This window comes from Cheilinus undulatus, linkage group 12 (genome assembly GCF_018320785.1).
Source record: "Cheilinus undulatus linkage group 12, ASM1832078v1, whole genome shotgun sequence".
Classification (NCBI taxonomy): domain Eukaryota; kingdom Metazoa; phylum Chordata; class Actinopteri; order Labriformes; family Labridae; genus Cheilinus; species Cheilinus undulatus.
The window spans coordinates 38092188-38114354 of record NC_054876.1 but is presented as its reverse complement, the minus strand read 5'-3'; the positions used below and the strand labels follow the sequence as shown (position 1 = coordinate 38114354).

The window sequence follows — 22167 nt, the reverse complement described above, 5'->3', positions numbered from 1 at the left end:
ACAAGCCTGGGAGTGGGAGGGAGGAATTGGGAAGCAAAACATGGCGAAATAACAAGTTTGGCCGTTACCCGCAGTTTAAATCTGCACGGTTTATGAAGTGCTGGACTACAACTGCAAGTTTGAAAAGCCTGGACGTGGGAGGACGATAATAACGCTAAACTTTGAATAGTCGAGGGCCCCAGCTTACAAGTATTACGGTGTTTGTCGAGGACATTAGTGCTTGCCTTTCTGCCTGTGTTTTCCCCGGAAGGTTGGCAGTACTAGGCGCGACTGTCAACACAGAAAATGGATGAAGACGGAAAGTTTATTCTGGAAATGACTCTTAGCCAGCTAGCTAAGCTACGTTAGCTTGCCCGTTAACGTTAGATTGATCGTGCGCACCTGACTCGGTATTAACCGTTGCCTTCTGACGAAACTGAGGAATATTTAAGTCGACTGAACAAGTTTGAAAACTGCGGTCGTATTGAATCGTATTTCAATCACGGCGATTGTTTCCATTTCCGCACCAATCCTGCAGTTTTATTGTGGTAGGACGTGTATTTAAGGCAGATAATGACAGGCTGACAGTCGGTTCTGGTGCGGTGCGGACGGACCCGGACGCCATCACATCAGACGTTGCGTTCTCCTTAAAAGCAACCACTGCGTTGCAAAGCCTTAAATGTTATTTTGTACTTTGTCAGTCTAACAAGGAATATTTCACACCCATTTGGTGTTTTTTTTCCCGACAACAGGCATCCTTTTCTCATCCAAAACACAAGCTGGGATGTTGTACAGCATCAAAGACGCGGCGCCTTGTCAAAATGAACGCAGCAAGGTGTTCATCAACAGCGGAGGTGCATCGCATTGAAAATCTGCCAGTTGTTAAAACGGTACCTATGGCCGGCTAACGCCGACGTTAACAATTTATTTGAATCTATTATTTTAACTTAAACGTGTTTTGATAAGCTGTTGCAACTGGCATTTCTGTAAAACAACTGCGGATAACAGTTGCTCTCGGCCGGAGTTAATGTGAGCTAGTCAGCTGGGTGCGCCTGTGCTGCTCTATCTGCGATGTGTTTGCTAATGTAAGTCTTAACGTGTTGTTCTGCAACAATTTGAGCTTTAAGGACAGCCAGTTTGGTTTGTTAACTGCATTAGACAAACCAATTCAAGCTCGTTTTAGCAGCTTCTGTAGATTTCATCTAGTACTTCGTAATAAATAAGTGGCTAACTTGTTAGCTAACGTCCTAAGTTTCGCCAGCTATGTCTGAAAACGCCCCCACACGAAGCCTGGATGACATAGACCTCGCAGCTCTGAGGGTGAGTATTATAACAAGATAAGTGTGCTACACTTTATTTCATGTACAATTATGACAGACGGTCTGGTCAGATATTATGTCATATGAACTGAAGTGTCAGCTTGTCTCTGACACAAGCACGACCATGTTACACCCACGCAACAAAGTTGAGCCGGGATAAACATCCCTTGGCCTGTAGTGGCTCAAGACAGATCTGCTGTTTAAGGATCACAGAATCAAAGATAATTTATGATTTAGTAAACTGATAAAGAACCTTGCTTTTCAGCCCCTGGCAACTTTTAATCATTGATCTCTAAATTATAAATGGGGAAATCAAATCATGGTTGCTGCTGTCTCCAAAGCTGCACAAAAACACCTGACACACCATGATTACCATGCATTGTTGTTTTTTTTAACACACAGCAGGTAGTCAAGATTACTTCCTTCATTCCTCATAATTAGGCTGTTTTTTTCAAGTTGGGAACAAAAAAACACAACCTGTTTTGTTAGTTTTGGATTGGCTTTCCCCTATTAAGGCTTGAGAGCGTGATCCCTCTTGAATAGCAAATCCCTTAACCATATCCCTCTTTATGTTGGATCTGGAATGTTTGTTTATTTTACACAGATTTTGAACACTGACATTCTAATACTGAATAAAACTACTATTTAACAGTAATGGTTAGCAGTATACCAGCATAATAACTGACATTTATAAACTACAACCCACTAGGCTTAATGGGATAAAACAATGAAGTCCTGGTCCTACTGCCCCAACAGTAAAGCATTTTCTGTGGCCTGCCTGGAAGGCCTCAATCTGAAATGCTTTCTGGCTTTTTGATATGCTGGTTTTGGTTATTAGAACAACTTGTTATGCCAGGAAAGAAAGTGAAAAACAAATCAGCTTCATAGGATTCCCAAACATTGGAAGGCAATAATTTTAAGCTTCAATTACCACTCTTTTTGATTTATTGCTCTACCTTAAGGACAGTGGAAATGTATTCACTTTAATTGGAAGGGACAGGAGTGTTGCCAAATCTTCTCTAGAAAGACCTACATATGAGAAATGTTATGCATTCAGTCATTATTTAAATTAGAAGAATTAAAGTCCAGTTTTCCCAACTTAATTCTTAGACTTAGTTTCACTGTAATGTTATATTATGGACTTCTTTAAATCTCTGCTGTCAAAATGTCTTAGTGCTGCCTAAAATGTGCATCTGGTAGGCTATCATCAAGCAGTTTAAAAACTGGATATAAGATGCAGATGCCGGTTTGAAAACAGTGGTTTTCCTCTCCATTTTAACAGTAATCTGCTTTACCAAATAATGAGTGTTGTTTTGGTCATCTCTGGCACAAAAATGTGCTGTTTGTTAGTATTTGTAATATATAAAAACATACAGGCTAGTCCCTATAACATCCAAGAGGAAAATCAATTTCCCTTTGCCCTGGTGCAGCTTTAACAGATTTGTGGAGCTTAACAGGAGATTAGGGCTAGTTTTCCCAAATCCTTTTTTGTTGGACTGATGTTACCTTCTTTCCTCACTCACCTGAGAATCTTTAGCTGAAAACCCCAGCACAGTATGACATCTGACATAAAAAGATATCTGTTACTTTGCAAAAAAAAAATGATTAAGATGATGAAAGATGATTGTCATAAAAGTTAATGTTGTAATTTTGAAAGCAGTGCAGTCATTTGCTCTTGCATTTGTTTGTGCATACTTTGTGAAAACCTGTGGCCTTGCATTGAACATGTAATTGGAGTAACGCTTAGGTTTATTTCAACAGTGAAACCCTGTGCCCTCATTTGACTGAGGTGGCAGAAGTGCCTTCTTAAAAGTACCAGATGGAGATAACTTGTAAACGAAGAATAGCTCTGATTATACCTGGTGATACTCGGGTAGTAAAGGAAATAAGTTAATTGTGTTGCCTCCCCTTTAATAGGAGATTTTTTTCTCCCAGTTCTATAAATTTAGAATAGCTGACATATTGTTTTAACTAGCTAGCCATTATTGTCTTCTTCACCTTTGTTGGTGCATTGCAGCCTGTCTTAGGTGTAAGCTCCCCTTGTTGATCCAGGCTACACCAAATAGAGACCCACTCATTAAAAAACAGCTCCATAGCACTACTGGAGGAGAAAATCTCCACAGGGAGCCTTTTAAGTGGCTCAGTCGCAACATTTTCAAGAATTTTTTTAAACCCAGTACAGACTCCAGGATTACATAACACTAGTCCACTGTACACAGGCAACAAAAAAATCATCTTTGCAGAATCCTCTATTCCAATATCAATAGTCACCTAAGAGAAGAAGAATCATGTTTATTGTGTATCATTATAAGTCACCCTTTAAGAACAAAGACAATGAAATCTGACTTACACATATTCACAAAGATACCTCAGATGAATTTTGCCTGTCTGGTAGTTTTTAGTGTTAAACACTATTGTAAACAACACCTTTGATTATTTCCAGCACTCTAAATCTCTCAAACAGAAATGTAGAGAGCGTGGTGAGAATATTGGATGCAGATTAGATAGAGAAACAGCCCCCTGGACATGATACTTATGAGAAATTCAGTCTGGTGATTTTATATTGTAGCAGTGAAGTCATCTATGCTTGTTGTATTTGGAATAAATAACCTTACATGAGATAGAGAAAACTGAATTCTATAATATTAAAAAGAACTCTGACTGAGGCTGGTTTCCGCTTTACAAAGCTTTATTGAAAACATCAGCGTAAGTTACATGCCAAAGGTTAAAAAAAGTGAACTAGCCTTTCTACTATGTCATCTTAGGACAAGGACTTCACCATTTAATCATGAAAACAGAGAGAAAAATATATGATGCAGAAAAACTTTTAAATCTTAGTCTTTGTGGATATTCTCTCCCGGTTTTTATTGATGCAGTGCAGTTCATTTGCATTGCAGACTTTTCCAGCACTAAGGTGATCGCATAATCCATCAGTCCAGCAAATATACACTTTTCAGACCTTTGTGATATAAAAAACTTTATGAGGATGCTGAGAAATAAATTTGCTGTTAGGGATGTGCATTTCAAGGAAACAAATAAACAAGAGACACTGGTAGTATTTCTAATTTTACTCCAAATTTTTGCTATTGACTCATTTTCTCACATACGGACAGGGATCTACAGCTTAGGTTGTTAACTTGATACCAACACATCATGGACATTAACCATTAATGGGCTAAACAGACTTTAAAAAAAGGATATACTTTATGTCATTGATCATTTACTTCATAGTGTTTTGTAAAAGACGGCTGCATTGCTGGTGTGTAGTCATATCAGCCATGCCTCTAAATTTGAAAAACTCATATCCTTTATAAAACCAAAACAGATGAATTATGGTTAAAATTCAACCCTTGAACAGTGGGAATGGGTGGCAATACACAGTGGGAAGCTTATGGCTGTACAGAGCTCACCATTGTTGCACAATGCATAAATATATAATATTGTGGCCTATATTTATCTAATTAAAAGTACACAAAACATGATTTTACATTTGTGGATCCTCTCTGATAATAGTTTTGGATACTTTTTTTTTCATACCACCTCTAAATGAGGGAGGCAAAAAGACGGCAGCTATGCCATTACTCACAGTGGGAGTTAATGGCGTAGGTGACTTGAAGCATTTGTAGAAGGATTGATTGAAAGACCTGTGGCGCAACCTGCTTCTTGCATAATGGGGTTTTTAAACACCTGGTAGTCTATGCCATATACCATTGGAAAATTTTGGAAAGGTTTAACGATATTAAAAACTGGGTACCACCCAATCCTACTGTACTGTGTATGCCCATGCAGACATAAATTATTCTGGCCAAAATGTTTTTTTAGATAATTCTGTGGGTTTTTTAATGTCTTATTGCTGGTGGAGTATAGTGGACAGAATGAGAGAGTGTGTGAGAGCTCCAAGTTGGACTTGAGCCCGGGTCGCCCATAAACACGGGGGCACAACCTAACCACTAGGTTATCGGTGCCCCAAACGTGTCCCATGCCAATGAAATCGGCAGAGGGTTATGTAAAGGGTTCTGTATCTTTGTTTGTATGTGTACAAGATAACTTGAGAAGGGAAAGTCGGATCTTCACCAAACTCTCAGGAATATTGGGGTGGTGACAGGGAAGAATGAGGTAGATTTTGGTGATGATCCGCACACCCGTTCGTTTTTTCTTGGACTTCGAAATTTTGAACACCATAGTAATCAATGGTGTTAGTTCCTCGGTGTTAGTTCCTCGGTGGCACTGCTTAGGCGTGGGTCTGCCGCCTCAGACAGCCATTCTAGTTTGTTTGTTTGTTTCTTTCTTTCTTTGAATGTGTACAAGATAACTCGAGAACGGAAAGTCAGATCTTCACCAAACTTTCAGGGAATGTTGGGATAGTGACAGGGAAGAATCAATTAGATTTTGGTAATGATCCGTGCACCCGTTCGGTTTTTCTCCGAATTTGAAATTGGGTCTGCCGCCTCAGACGGCCATCCTAGTTTGTAATGTAATAGGGATGCACCGATAGCACTTTTTCAGACCAAGTACGAGTACTTATATTTAGGTACTCACTGATACCAAGTACTGGTAGAAATACGTAATATCACTTTTCTTAAGAGTATTTTGAACATTCATTTTACCTTCTTAAGATGTTACTTAGCTCTTCTCTTGACAGCATAGCAGTGCATAGTTTGCAGCGTGCTCCACTTTTGGTATCCTCAGTTATGCTAAAATATCACCACTGCAGGGGAGCAGGTGGCCTAGTGGTTAAAGGCGCTTCCCATGTACGTGGGCTGCCCAGGTTCAAATCCGGCCTGAGGCCCTTTACCCATGTCTCTCCCCCACTCTTGACCCTGTTTCCGACTCTATCCACTGTCCTCCTCTATCTAATAAATGCCCAAAAACAAACCTTTAAAAAATATATACATATATCACCACTACAGACATGGCTCCAACTTAACAAATAATAAGGTGCTAACATCATGCTGTAAAAAATACCAAGTACAGTATCTACAATATTTATGAGTAGCAGTACTGATGCTTGGTATTGGCTAGAGATGGGCATGCTAAAAAGGTTACATCCATATATCAAATTAGCTGGCGCAACATTAATGAGTAGGTTAAACTGATTATCTATCATTTTTTTATAAACATGGGTCTGTTATCCCAGTCAAATGCTCTTATAAAACTGTAATAAGGCCTCTTGGCACTAGTAGTCACTTTAGCTTTAGTTAATGGCTGCTGCCCTCCAGTCAAAGCTTTCCCCCGGTTATTTACTGGACCACGTAAATATGAGAAGTTAGCCTTAGCTTGTAATTTTGCAGTGTCATAGGAACAGTGTAGTATGGCAGTATTTTTAACTAGAAAAATCGAAATAAAGTGAAGTGAAGTGAGGCCACATATCAATGTGTGATATATATCTGCAAAGAGGAACAAAGGCTGGCGGAGCTAGCTGCTAATGTTAGCCATGCTCTACAGAGTATATCAGGCTCACACCTTCTGACACAAATGTCCGTGTGATGACTTTGACTTTTTTCTAAGTAATTACTCTTCTTTAGAATAGTCAGTTTAACACAGTTTTTACCTGATGTTGGTATTAGTGTACTTACACTGTAAAAATAGTCATTTTAACATGGGGTTTGTATGACACTTCTGTGCTTGCATTCAGCCTGAAGTGGACCAAAACTTCTTTTGTTGTGATTTTTGTACTTCTGCTTCGACATCATTTTTCAACTACAACCGATATGGGATTTTTGGGGCCGATGCCGATACCGATATTGGAGACTAAAAAAAGCCAGTATTCTATATATCAGCCGATAACCGATATATCGGCCAATATATGAAATAAGAACATTGATATACACAGTATATCTACTTTACGTAAACACAAATTCTTTTAACACCCAAAATATGATTCAAGACAAAGAAGCAGAACACTACTAGATTAAAATAAGGAACTTTAATTAGTAACACTGTCAGCATAAGGACTGTAAACCCACTGATGAATTAGAAAAGGTAAACTGTAAACACACTGATAAATAAGATACTTATATTAGATAATGATGGACATGTTTATTAACAGTTGCATTTATCATTGTTTATTTTACAAAGATGCAACTTAGACGATGTTAAAACTCTGTTTTATAGTCTTGTATGAGATAATTGTGGACATGTGAATTAACAGTTGCATTTATCATTGTTTATTTCACAAAGATGCACCTTAGACGATGTTAAAACGCTGTAATACGCTCTCTAAAACTTGCATGAAAAACTAGCTTGCTCTCTGTGCCCTGACAACATGCTTCCGCGAGGACGTTATTGTCATGGGGCACTAAAGTGTAGTGTTATTTTATAAAGTCACAGCTTACCATTGAGAAAAAAAAATGCAGTTACTCTCGCCGTTTCTCTGGTCTTAGTCCTCTTCTCTGCTGCGGCCGAGTGAGTGAGTGGGGGAGAGATGCTGCTGCATGTTTGTGTGTGAGGGGGAGGGGCCAGGTACTCGGGCTGAGTTCAGCAGGGACACACAGGAGCAGAGCAACAGGAGCAGAGCAACAGAATCCCCGCGCAGCAAAAAAGTTAATATATCAGCTACATATTGGCCGATGTTGATTAATCTGTGCATCATCTGTTAGTAGTTCTGCATTACAGCAAGGCATTATAAGACATGGGGAAAAAAACAATTTTAGATATGATAATGTTAAGATTAACGGTTTGATTTGTTATGAACTGATGACTTTTCAAATACTCAAAAACCACAATTCCTCCCTACAAGTTATGTTCTCATGCATCTGTTTCTCCATTTGGATAAACGTTTATTTAAATTGCATTTAACCAACTAGTCTTAAGAGAAGAAAATACTCAGAAAAATGTAAAAACTTCAAATTCTTTGAAGGGTTGCTGTGTGTTGCACAGAGTATATCAGGCTCACATCACATCCACTAACATTAGCAGCTAGCTCTTCCAGACCTTGTTCCTCTTCGCAGATTTAAATCGCGCTTTTGTGGTCTTTTTACTTCAGTTTAGTAGTTACACGTGAGATCAACCCCCGACAGCCTACATACTACTTAATTTCCATGCTGTTCCTTCTACATGCTAACTGATAAGCTTCTCATATTTACCTCTGGTGAAGTGCGTGAGGAAAGCTCAGACAGGAAGGCAGCTGAAGCTACTGCAATCCTGTCTTTATAAAAATTACAGGTAAAATTAGTATGACTGACTTGTAAATCTTGTGCCAGCTAATTTGATAAACAAATGTAACCGTTTAACTGTGCGCATTCCTAATCCCTACTGACTGAAATAGTTTGTGTTTTCCTCATTGTGATTTTAAGTCTACTTGTAGCTCTGGGGTTTCTAATAAGCCATTGTCTTTTTAAGATTCATAAATGTTTTGTCACCCAAATATGGGGACAAATGTGTGTCAGATTTTTGGAGGTATGATCCATTTAAAAAGAGTCAATATTAAATATTGATGACATTTGCAGAGTATGTCGTAATAAAAATTACACGTAAAATGCAAAGGAAAAAAATGTGGGTGCCAGTTTAGCGTAGTAGAGCAGGCACCCATATGCTGAGGCTGTAGTCCTCAATGCACCAATCACAGAATTGATTTCTGCTCTCAGGGCATGTTTGGTGCATGTCTTCCCTCACTCATATTTCCTGTCTCTCCTAAGCTATCATATCCAATCAAGGCAAAGAACTCAAAGGAAACAATTTTTATAGAAAATAAGATCAAATATACATGCATCAGAAAACATTTAGGAATATACAGAAATAAACACAAGTATACCCATGTTTTATAAACGAGCTAGAAGCAAGAATGCACTTAAATAACAATCAGCTAGTACAAGTGTTTGAGGTATTATTTGGATGATTGTTGCAGCTTTTTAACCACAGAAAGGCCTGTGTTTTTTTTTAGCTCCTCTGTCAGCTGAGTCGACTCTCCTGCAGGAAATGTGTGGTCCACTTCCTTATTGACCTTTTACAAGTGTCTTTTAGTGTTCTTATCCTGTTGAACAGTGCTTTGACAACAGGCTTCAAGCAACTTGACTTTTAAGAAAATTGCTTGCCTTGTTCCCTGAAGTTTTCTAATATATTGAGGAACTCCTTAACACGTCAGCATGATATCCACAATGCAAGTCAAATTTTCCATTGATATGATTTAGTGGACTGAATGTAGATTGTTCCTCCTGTCCCCCTGTAGTTTTACTGTTTCCTTGGCTTGCAATAATTGCAGACAATTTGTTTGTCTGGGTGCTTCTGGTGGTGCTACTCCTTGAACATAACTGTACCCTTCCCCTTCTATCACTTTGTTCCTCTCATCCCACTCTCAGCGCTGGACGTGGGTGAAGCTACCGCCCCTGCCTCACCACCCACTCCATCGTTACATTATTCTCTTCATAACATTATTCTGTCTCTTCCTACTTGACGTCACGGTTTCCCCTTCTTTTGTGTCCTCATACAGATCATGTTTCTGAATCTGGAGGCTATGTTTATGTCATCATATGAGCTATGTGTATTTACATCAAATGTGTGGTCAATTCCCCTTTTCACTTTAACAAATATGTTTGCTTTCCCCCCTACCATAAATGTGTCTCTAAAGAATTCCCCCCTCCTTGTTGGAGGCAAAAAGCCCATCATTGGAAACAGATGAAAGCAGGATAGGTCATGCTGTACGTTCTAAACCCAAAGCAGCAGTCTCACCACCCACACATCTTCTTAAAGCCATATTGAAATGGCATGAAAGTGGAGCTGCTTGCCATTTTTCCCTTGTCTCTTGTGGAGGGGGTTGCACGTCTAAACAACCTACTCGTTATTGGTGTCAGTGAGAAATTTTGTCATTACAGCAAACATACCAAGAAAAGGACAAAAGTCAAGTCAGTGTTGTCTGAATTCAGCTTTAATGTAGTATCAATATTTAGTGTATTTGCTTGTCTGTTTCCTCCTGTGGGTGGACAGTGAGTGTGTGAGTAGGTGGCCAGGAGGATCCAGCTCAGATGATTTGTATGGAAATATGGAATTGTAGTCAAGGATTTGAATTGGTCTTAGTGTGCAGGATAAAAAACCCATTGTGGTTGCTTTTTATTGGTTTTTATGTATGATTTTATAGAACAGGCAGAAGCCCTTTTCTTTGTTTATATGACCTTATTTTTTTGAGTCAATAGATCTGTAGCTGTGCTCACACTAATTGATGTAAACAGCTTCTATTAGTCAGGAAAATTATTTTAAGTGCAGCCATTGATCATTTTACTAATGCAGAATACTGCAGTAGGGTTGTCACGATGCTTCAATATAAGTCTCATTAATACTTTCTTGTGATTCTTTTTAATTCATTAATGAAAATGCTGATCCTTCCAAGTGGAAGTCTATTTTTATGAATGTCAAAACACTACTTTTTGTGTTTTTAAGAGCAACTCTTGAGAACTGAATCCTAAAAGATGGCGATTGTCTGATCAATTCTTTTAACCTTGCTTCAGCTTTTTTGGCTAGAAAAAAAATATATTGCAGCACTACTGAGGCCTAGGGTCATCACTAAACCAGAATTTTTCAAATTTAATATGAACTAATATACTGGTATATTAATATACTGGTAAAAGTTAAATAAAAACAATACCTTTTTCAATAACGCAATAATGAAGATAGTTATTATAGGTACGAGAGATGTACCAGTTGCGGAAATTATGTCTGATAATCTCTGTCAAATTCTCAACGCAAGAATTTAGCCAATGTCAATACCAGTATTTTTCATTATTTCTTTTGCCTTAACACTCCTTGAAATATTGGCTCTGTGAAAAATCTCCTAATTGATTAAGTAGCTGGCTATACCAGAAGCCAGCAAAAAATTGTTCGGACACAGCAGATAAACATTTGGATGCCAGTTTAGTTCAGGGAGTAGAAAGCAATTGCAATTCAGTTCAATTCTAATTATATTGCAAATTTAAGACAATTGTAAAGTCAATGTAAACACAAGATAAATCAGACACAAAACAAACAGACAGAACCAAAGATACACAAATGAGTCTAGAAAAACATGAAAATAAGGCATAATAATCAGTGATCTTGGACACACCCTGCACCAATCTGTGTAGCTTTCACATGCTAATGTTGGTTTTCCTACAAAGGCGCGTACTCATGTCCATACACAATTTTGCACACAGAGATAAACTATCAGTCAAAAGGCTTGAGAGAAAAGCAGTGTTGTAAGGCCACATTTTAAAAGAACCTAGTGTTTCGACAGATCTCAGGTCAGCAGGCACTTAGTTCCAGAGGACAGCACCAAAGTAACTAAACACACCTTCATTAGATTTAGTTTTAATTTTTGGTACATTCAGGAGGCCCATGCCTGAGGGGTCTAATTATCTGATAGCCAGTAAGAAGGTCAGAGAGATATTGGGGTGCCATGCCACTGTTCACTGAATAGAAATAGAAAGAATTGGTGTAACCGACTCATAATTCTGGTGCCTACTTTTGGTGCACTCAAAATAAGTGCAAAAATACAAAAAAGTAGTTTTTTTTCCATGTTTTAGGCCTGTTAAAGTATAATTATTAATGTTACAATTTAACATTATAACAGCAGAGGTTGACACAATATTAAAAAAATGTATCTAATTGTACCAATGTATGGAAATAGAGGACAACCAAAAACTAGTGTGTACAATACATTAAATCTGTTATTCTGCTCAGCTCTGTTGATGTGGTAAATCAAACAGACAGACCAAGGATTTGTAAAATAGCTTTTGCCTGATTAAATATTCTTTTCAAAGTAAGTTTGTCAGAGGGCTGCACAGTGGCACAGGGGTTAGCACTGTTGCCTCACAGCAAGAAGGTCCTTGGTTCAATTCTCGGTCAGGGCCTTTCTGTGTGGAGTTTACATCGTCTCCCCGCGCGTGCGTTGGTTCTCTCCGGGTCATCTGGCTTCCTCCCACCACCAAAGACATGCTTGTTAGGTTAATTGGTGACTCTAAGTTGTCTGTAGGTGTGAGCATGCCTTGTTGTCCGTCTCTCTATGTCAACCCTGTGATTGACTGGCAACCAGTCCAGGGTGTACCCCGCCTCTCGCCCAATGACAGCTGGGATAGGCTCCAGCCCCCCACGACACCCAACGGGATAAGCGGTATAGAAAATGGATGGATGGAAGTTTGTCAGAATTGATGGTGCCGTGATACTTTTTTAGTACCACTCTTCAGTACCTTGAAATAGAGTGAGCAGCAGTAGTACATTAAAATCCACAGGCTGTTGAATACTACAAGTCCCTTTGGTTTAGGCATTACATATACAGTATGTCTCATAGACATATGCAGTGGTGGGTAGAATACACAGTTACAGTACTCAAGTAAAAGTACTGTTACTTAACAATAACAATTACTCAAGAAGAAATAAAAGTACTGATAAAAATAAGTACTTGATTAAGAGTAAATAAGTACCTTATTAAAAGACTACTCAAGTAGTGAGTAACTTCATGAGTAACTTCATTTTGTGCAATTTATTAAAACGTATTGCATTACAACATTCAGGGGTAGTAATGTAAACTGCACATAGTCATAAATAAAGAAGCATAGGCTAACTTGCCAAAGTAAAAGCAATAAATAACTTAATACATAAAGCAGCAGTCAAGTTATGTTTGTTAATCATAACTATGGGATGAAAAAATCAATATAAAAAGAAAAAAGACTCTTTCTCTCATAATAGTTATCTTATTTCTACATGATGATTTTAATCTCACATACATGAATTTATACCTTGCAGTTCTTACTTTTTAATCTTTTTATATTCATTTTATCATGTTTTAATGATTTTTGGCTCATATTTATGAAATTAATCTTATAAACTGGCCTCATGTCTGACTTTTTGCCCTTTTTTTAAAGTAATTTTCACTTTTTAGCTCCAATTTATGAATTTTTATCCTGATTATCACTCAACAAATTTGGCAAGCTCAACTGAAACTTAATAAAACCAAAGACAACTTTGACCCACTGGCCCCACGTTATAACCATGTTAGGTATAATCACTGATATCAGAGATATGCCACACGCACATGATAATAGTATCACCTAACGATGTAACGTTAAATTATGGCGTGTAAAATCACATTTGTGGCAGAGTTGCATAGGTGGTTAGACACATGACATCATTTCTCACTGACACAGCTGTGTCTGTGCAGTCTGCAAGTTAAAACAGAGATTTGAATTTATGCGTTTAGCGAACCAGCAGTGCAGTCATTAGCTTGTTTAGCTTACTTACCAAAACGCACTTTCTTAGATTTGACGTGCTATTTTCAAAGCTTGTGATTTCCACCGTTTTAGGTAGACACAGTAGGCAGCGCTTTATGTGGCTGTTGTTCCTCGTTGTTTAAAAGAGAAAGAGTCTTGATGTTGGACCAGGGATAAACATGCTTCTCTGACGCAGATAAAGATATTACATCTTTAGCCATTAGCTATCTCCAACTGTTGACAGTTAAGGGGGAGGGGTCACTCCTCCATTTACTTTGTGGTGCTGCGGATTTTACCTCACGTTGCTGTGAGAGCTCAGCTGAGTGTAAAAAAAATTATTAATGAAAATAAATTATAGACAAGTAAAAGTAGTGACCAGTGTATTGCCCAATGTAACGGAGTAAAAGTATCGTTTTTTTCATCACAAATGTAACGGAGTAGGAGTAAAAAGTACTCTGCTCAAAAACTGCTCTCAGAAGTAGGATTTTTCAACAAAACTACTCAAGTACATGCAACAGAGTAAATGTAACACGTTACTACCCAGCTCTGGGAATATGCATAGCAGTAAGATAGCATAGGAGGTGACACTGTCTAAGCTGCACAAGCACAATTGTGAAGGATGAGTTTGGGATGTTTGATAACTACAGTCAAGAAATCAACAAATATTATGTGCCTTGGACTGATCTTTTGGATGATATCGAAACAGAAGTGGTGTTTGAGTTTTACTAGCATTCAGAGTTTAAAATTCTGCTATTGTGACATCCCTGTGTCTCAACATTATTTTCCACCTCCACTGTCTTATTTTGACCTTTGAGCCAACATGAAGACATATTTCAGGAGTAACCTCAAACAAGGGCCATTTTGCAGGATTTTAGGTTTCGTGTAACAGCATTTTGAAAAATTAGACCTCCACTTTGGGGTCAGCATTAAAGTGTCCATGTGTATGATTCAAGAAGAGCAAAGCAACCATCAACCACTTGAAAACAGAAATAAATATGACTTGTTTTGAGTGAAGTATTTTTAAATTGGTTCCTAAATTTTATAAAACCCATAGAAGACTGTCTGTTTATTATTGACAGGCCTTATTTATAGGAGGGTTTTGTATCTAGAATGTTCAGCTAAAGTGGCACAACAAGGCTGAAAACATGAGTATCCTTGGAGTGTATCTAGGGCCTATGTGATGCTGCTTGTTGTGTAACTTCAGATTCTATTTCTGTGTCCTATAGGATCCAGCAGGAATCTTTGAGCTGGTTGAGGTTGTCGGCAATGGGACCTATGGGCAGGTGTACAAGGTGAGATGTGAAGACTGTATTCAGTGGGGGGATAGGGGTTTAAACTGTCATGAAATGCTGTTAAACTGAGCATGCTAGAGTGTGGATCAAGTATCTACTCTTTGTTCAGTGTGCTGTGCATTAATTTCTCAGATTACAGCAGATTTATCTTACTGCTGTGTCAGTACATTTTGCAGCTGTCTGAAAAGTTTAAAGTAACTGGGACAGAAAGATAAGAGTGTCCCTAGAAGAAAAAGTGAAATAAGACTCGATGAATTAGCCACACTGTAAGGCACACTTCAAATAGTACCAGAACGTTGGAGTTTCCAGGTTAATTTTAAACACTTCTGACCGCTGCTGTGATATTCTGACTTGTTTTTTTGATCCAGGGCCGTCACGTGAAGACGGGCCAGCTGGCGGCCATCAAAGTGATGGATGTTACAGAGGAGGAAGAGGAGGAGATCAAAGCAGAAATCAACATGCTGAAAAAATACAGCCACCACCGAAACATAGCCACATACTACGGTGCCTTTGTCAAGAAGAGTCCACCGGGACATGATGACCAACTCTGGGTAAGGATTTTAATTAATTTATTTATTTATGAACACGTTAAAATGTAACTAAAATAATTTGAAAGGAAATAGGGGCATTTAAACCCACACTGAATATAATAAAGTAACGACACTGCTAAAAGATTTATGATTTTATTTATATAGGAAGAAGTAACAAGTTGGCAAGTCTCACTCCATGTCAATAAGTCATTGATTGGTAACTATGTTGCCTCCTTATATATGTAAATTCATAAATTAGTTTATTTTATCAAACTTTTATAATAACATTTGGGACCACTCATGTAAAATAGCTTCAAAGGTTGCTCTGGTTGTGTTGTGTGTGACCCTTGTCAAATAACCTAACCTAATATACTAGTGTAAGCATGGATCAGGACTCAAGTCTCTCTTCATTTAAAATATGGATTAATTTCAGATTTAAATAAATATAGATTAGAGCTGTCAGCATTAATGCATCAAATGTATTAATTCATTTGATGCTACAAGTTAAAGTTCATAATAATCATGGTAATTTGTTTTAATTACCCTCAAACTGCCCAAAGTTCCTCATTTTCTTTCAAAATAAAAGCAGGTCTGTATCCAAACAGAAGTCAGTGACTTAAGATTAAGGCAAAAATGAAACATGAATCTAAATTATTTTAAAAGCAAAATAGATGTCTGACCCACATATATACATGAATGCCTGTCACTCATTTATCCTGAAAGACCCTGTATAGTGAAAATAAATCTGTATTTAGGTTTGTTGTTTGACAGGTCAATGTGTTATGAAGCCCCAGGTCAAACTTCAGTCGAATAAAAAATCTGTAAGTTTATAAAATTAAGCCTCAAAATCATGAAAAATGAGGCAGTAAAATCTGCTCTAGGATGTTGGGGGTTTGTCTGTTGAATGAGCTGAAGCCACGCCCACTCTGGAGAGAAACGATCCTCTCAAAAAAAAAAAAAGCTACATTCTGGATTGAGGAAAGCCATTTAGCCTGCCTCTTTACCTTTTGTTGACCTTGGAAGATGATATGAAGTCCATTTTCTGGCTCAAATCTGTTATGATACTTTAAATGATCTATAGGCCACTGTGGCTGATAGATTTGGCAAATGTACCTCTCAAAATAACTGTGAGGGAGGTCACACAGGGCACTCAATGAGTGTCATCAATCAGCGCAGTGCCAGGTGTGTGTAAGCTGATTGCTCCTGATTGTGGCCAGGTGTGGCAGTGCCAGGTGTGTGTGAGCTGATTGCTCCTGATTGTGGCCAGGTGTGGCAAGCTTACATATACTCCTGGGTTTCAGTGGTCAGTGCTGACTCATTACCTCACCATCAGAGTTAGTGAGTGCATTTCCTTGTGTTTTCCTGTGTTTTGAGGGAGAGTTTTCACAAACAAAAATGACAACTTACCTAAGAATATGATCTGTGATTTACCAGTTGAAGTGGATTAGTGCTGGAGGCCTTTGCCCAGTCCTTTAGTTTAATTTTACACTGGTCTGGTGACCTTAGTGTTTCATTGGAAGAAACCTGTTCTTCCTGTCCCAAATATTGCTTGCGATTTTATATTCATAAAGTTATCCTTCTGGGATAACTTTAAAAATCCCGGGTCCGCAATTGCGTCCCATTTCCCACCTTCTGACAAAAACAGCATTTAACTGACTGGTAACTTTCAGTAAGGGCAGTAACATCAGCGAATAACGGACTGTACTGAGATGAACTGCTCTGTGATTTTATATTGTAGTGTTAGAGGGGCGGGGTCACTCCCCACCGTGGACTCATGGTATCATGAGCCCACATATTGGCCCCGCCCAAATTAAACCAAGCCAGGAAAGAGGTGAAAAACTTTCTGACAGTCTAAATCCAGAATTCAGCCACATGTAGATCTCTGTGTTTTCGCATGTTTACAGCAACCATATTCAAACATATCTAGTGTGTTAAGACTAAAACTTTGGATTTCCCTTTACAGGGTCTTTAAACCAGTCACTGATTTTCATTGATATTTACAATCAAAAAGAGAAAAAAATCCTGCAATTCAATTAATTCATGCCTCGAGACACAATAAATTGCTAAACCCATTTTTCATTCCTGTACTTTTTAAAAATCAGGTCTTTTTGCCAATTTTAAACTGATTCATGTTGTGATAGTGACTTAGTTCTACTTGTAAACTGTAGAAATTGAATTCCAAAAAACATTTTCTATCTGTAAATGAACTTAGTTTTACAGTCAAATAATCTACTGTAATTATAGTTTCCAATATTAATAATAACCATCTTCTGAATGTTTCTTAGTAGTATTTGTCTTTGTACCTGGTCTGATGATAAAAAAGCTTTGCACCTTATTGATTACTGAATTTGTGTTTGTCTGACTGCAGCTGGTGATGGAGTTTTGTGGAGCGGGATCAGTGACCGACCTGGTAAAAAACACAAAGGGCAGCTCTCTGAAGGAGGACTGGATTGCTTACATCTGCAGAGAGATCCTCAGGGTGAGAAGTCACTGTTTCATCAGACCACACAAGTCTGCAGCAGAGGTCACTGCCTACTCCTTACTGACCAATTTGATTTCTTTTTGTGTGTTCAGGGCCTTTCTCACCTCCACGCCCATAAAGTCATCCACAGAGACATCAAGGGCCAGAATGTGCTGCTAACAGAGAATGCAGAGGTCAAACTGGGTATGTTGAAGGCTTCAAAACAGAAATGACTGTACTCTGTTCCCAGTCGTCTCACTTTTCACCTCCTGTGATTCCTTTGTTAGTTGATTTTGGTGTGAGCGCTCAGTTGGACCGGACAGTGGGGCGTAGGAACACCTTCATCGGTACACCTTACTGGATGGCCCCTGAGGTCATCGCCTGTGATGAGAACCCCGATTCCACCTACGACTACAGGGTAACAGCAGCACTGTATGTGTGAGAGCCCTGTGCTGTGAGATAATATAAAAACCAGTCTGACACAATCCCTTGTGTGTAATTGCAGAGTGATATCTGGTCCCTGGGGATCACAGCCATAGAGATGGCAGAGGGAGCTCCACGTAAGTTCTCTGTTCTTGGTTATATCATGCATAGTCTTTGTATTCAGCAGCAGATAATTACTCATCGTCTCTGAGCCCATTCTGGAAGACCTTGTGAATGAGTCTTGTCTTGCATATGCAGCCTTGTTGTCTGTGTCTTCAGATGGACAGCTGACTCACTGTAATCAAGGTAGTGTAGTCGTGAGCTAGCAGTTGGCTTGTGGAGGCTGATTGCACAGAATTCTCTGCATGAAAGTGGGATCTGTCTGCCTTTAGATTCCCAGTCAAGCAAAGGAAGTCTCCAGTTTTTGACAAATACATATTCACATTTTGAGATTTTTGAACATTATGAGTAGAGATGCATTTGCTGAACATTTCAAATAATGTGACATTCACCAATGTCACTAATGTTTATCTTTGTGTCTTTTCAATTCAATGTTAGTAAGCTGGTATACTTAACTCCTGATTCAGAGGACAGTTCTTATTTAGCAGAGGACGTCACTGTTTGGATAAACTGTTTTCATGGTCAAATTTGAAATAAAATGTTGGCAGTGTGGGAGTTTTATACCATCACTGAGAAAGATCAGAAACATACAGTTGATAAGAAATGTTCCAGAGACATTTCAACAGGAGAAGCTGTTGACAACAATTTAAAATTCATCAAACCCCATGGCTCATTTTACTTACTTACAAAGAAGTAGGTGAAAAAAATACCAGAATCGGCTAAATTGCTATTGCACATGCAAAATCACAATCCTCCCTTGTCTGTAACACAAAACAAAAAAAGCAGAGGATAAAGTGGAAACAGTGATAGATAATCAAAATACCCCAAATTGTTTAGAAAAAAATCAATGAAAAATTTAAGAAAAACATTACAATTTTTTAAATAAATTAGCAGTGAAAGCACAGTATGTAAACTATTTTGCTAGTCAAAACTAACATAACAATATGTTTTAAACTGCTGATGCTGTTTATTAAATTGGTACTCCATACAGTGTATTTTCTAAACAGTGAACTGGCAATTTGATTTCACTGATCAATTTTACATGAGGGAGAAAATCTGTAAATAGTTCCCTTCCAGGTTTGCAACTTAGAGAGCAAGCTGGGATTGCAGCACAAAGCTAAAAGGCCCCTTTTAACAGCTTTCCTCCCTTATTATGAGAATTTAACAATGAAATTGAAACATCAGAAGGAATGGGCAATAACAGTAATACCATAAACCAGGATGTAAGAAATAGCCACATTATTGCTTTAACTACTGTAATGAAGATATTGCTGTGATTGCAGGAATGTATAATAAATGCCTTTAGAATGTGTGTCTGTTTCTGTTAGAGGAAGCACTGCATGTGTGTGATAATGCTATAAAGCTGATGACAGATCTCCTGTTAATAATGTCAGGCTGTTTTTCAAACAAGGGTCTGACAATATTTGGTTGTAATATTAGTTTGAAACACGTTAATGGATCTTTCTTTGGGCAATATAGACATGGGACATGATTTCATGGGACCTTGTGCACACTTAAAGCAAGCAAAATCTCAGAACCTGCAACAAAAGACTATTATGACCATCTAACTTTTTTTTTTTTTTTTTTTTTTTTTAAGTTTAAACGTATGTTAACTCTTTATATGGGGTATGTAAATGTCGATTTTTGGTTTTGAGCACTGAAGTAGTCTGTAAGCTTTTTAAGAGCCTCCTGTAGGCCACAGTGAACTTTCAGCTAAACAGAGCTTGTTACTGATGTACAAAGGAAAAGAAATATTATTTACGACCTGTTTTTATCCATAAAAACATGGGAAACATGACTTATATTTATAGATCTTATCTGATAAAAGCTTGGATAATTATTTCTCATATTTACTTGACATGGTGGGAGAAAAGTGAGCGCATATGTGGTATTATGCACAGAGAAAGAGAGGTTAAAGTACTCACTTTACCTGTGAAATCTGAAAACAATTCTACAACTATAAATCACTTCCACATCCCTGTAATAAATAAATGGTTATTTGAGACTCAAAGCATTTTTAAAAGGAGTTAATGAAGCGCGAGTAGAGGTGTGTATTCCAGTTGCTGTTCCTGCAAGAAAGTGCTTCTTTGACCTGCAAAATGCGGTTCTTAAACACTTTGTGGTAATATCATCTGACCACTACCATACAACTGTGAGAGTACAACACAAGCAAAGAACTAGACAGGAGGAAACAACATCAGTAAGAGTCTTAAAGTGCTTAAAGTCTAAGCAGATGCAGGTGCTGCCATGCAGTTTCAGAGGCAAAACATATGTTGTATAGAAATCTTTTTGAAATTTTAAAATGATAAACATCAGCAGTGAAATAGCCAGTCATTAACGTAAGAAGATATCACATCATCACTATAAACTGTCTTCACCAACTAATAATGACTAAAGTACCAAGTGTTGGTTCATTCACAAAGAGCTGGGCTCAAAACCCCCAGAAGTTGAGCAGGAGAGTGCAAGACAACAGTACAGTAGTCTGGAGACTCATTCTACTACTGGGGACAACAGTGGAGAAGAGTCTAGCTAAGTGCATAGTGTTCTTTAAAAAGCTGGGTCTTTAGCTTTGTCTTGGAAGTAGAAAGGGACTCTGCAGATTATATAGAGTTTGGTAATTCATCCCACCACTGGGGGAAGGTTTTGGCAAGGCTGAAGAGTATTAAAAACAGAATCCTAAATGTCAGTTTGTTTGGTAAATGCATCTCATAAAAGTGCAGTTTTTATGAACAGAGTACTCAATTAAAAATAACACGTAATCCATGGAGATTGATACATTAGGGCCAGGGGGGTGAGATGGAGCACATGAATACAGCCAATGGCAACTACCATGATGATACACGTCCTGTTAGAATTATAAAGATTAGGAATTTCTCAGGTTTTGAAAACTGTTGACATCTTTTTTGATGTAATGTAAGTGCAAAGCTAAAAATAAACGTAGCAAAGGAGTAGTCATTTTTAAAAATGTATATAGAACAAAAATTCTACATATAATAGCTTTGATAACTGGGTACGATAGGAATAGAACTCTTTGAAAAAGCCATCAAACCCTAACGGTTTATGGCAAACAAAAAGCTGTCAGATAGAGGGCTGCACCTAAAAGAGGCATGGCTGCTGTTGTCACAATGATATCAGAAGCTGTTCAACAGTTTACACAGGAAATGGCACAATTTACATTGTCTGGTCCCCTCTCTGATACTTACTTGTGAAAGTAGCATCTTGTTGTAGAAGTGGTCTTGATGTTTATTAAGATGTATCAGGCTTTGTTTGATGTAAAAATGACAATGGAAAGGGGATTTAAACCACTTAATGATTTTCTTTTATTTTTCTACTAGACTGGTATTGTATGTTGACCTTGAAAAGCAAACAAAGAAAGGCAGCACATTTAAAAAAACTTGTTTATGACATTCTGATAGTTTGGCTTTTATGACTTTTTGTGTAAAATTGTTAACATCTCTAATATTCTTCATTCTCAGGCTACCAGGCTAAAACAGTAAAACAATGGTTTCATTTCGCCATTGTTTTTCACACATTTGTGTGGATAATTGGCATCAAAATAGTGTTAAAGGGACAGGGTTACACAAGTCCAAAGAATATCTTTACTACTTTAATACTTTAATACTTTAGAAAAGCAGCGAAAATGTTTGGAAAAGAAATGACCTCAGTTAGATGTGGCGGAGAAATTGTACAATAACTGTCCTTCTGCTGCTTTGACTAGTTGATGGTTATTAGATTGCCACTAGAATGATCTTACTAATTACACTTTTATCACAATGGCTTGCCTGGTATTGCATTGGATGTTAAAATTGAGTAGAAACTCACTATTTTAACAAGCTGGGCTTAAACTGCCTGAAGTTTGCAGCCACAGGC

The 22167-nt window shown here is 38.0% G+C and overlaps 1 protein-coding gene across 9 annotated transcripts in view; it reads left to right on the top strand.

Annotated features, from left to right (window-relative positions):
* Position 1: 1 nt before the first annotated feature.
* The window catches only part of mink1 (misshapen-like kinase 1), a 71923-nt gene continuing 49757 nt past the window's right edge, over positions 2-22167 (top strand). For all 9 annotated transcript variants that reach the window (XM_041801194.1, XM_041801191.1, XM_041801192.1 and 6 more), the window contains exons 1-7: positions 2-1299; positions 14698-14763; positions 15132-15314; positions 17662-17772; positions 17868-17958; positions 18042-18172; positions 18260-18314. In XM_041801194.1, the coding sequence (XP_041657128.1) occupies positions 1243-1299; positions 14698-14763; positions 15132-15314; positions 17662-17772; positions 17868-17958; positions 18042-18172; positions 18260-18314 (694 nt within the window). In that variant the 5' untranslated portion in view covers positions 2-1242. The remainder of the gene's footprint in view (positions 1300-14697; positions 14764-15131; positions 15315-17661; positions 17773-17867; positions 17959-18041; positions 18173-18259; positions 18315-22167) is intronic.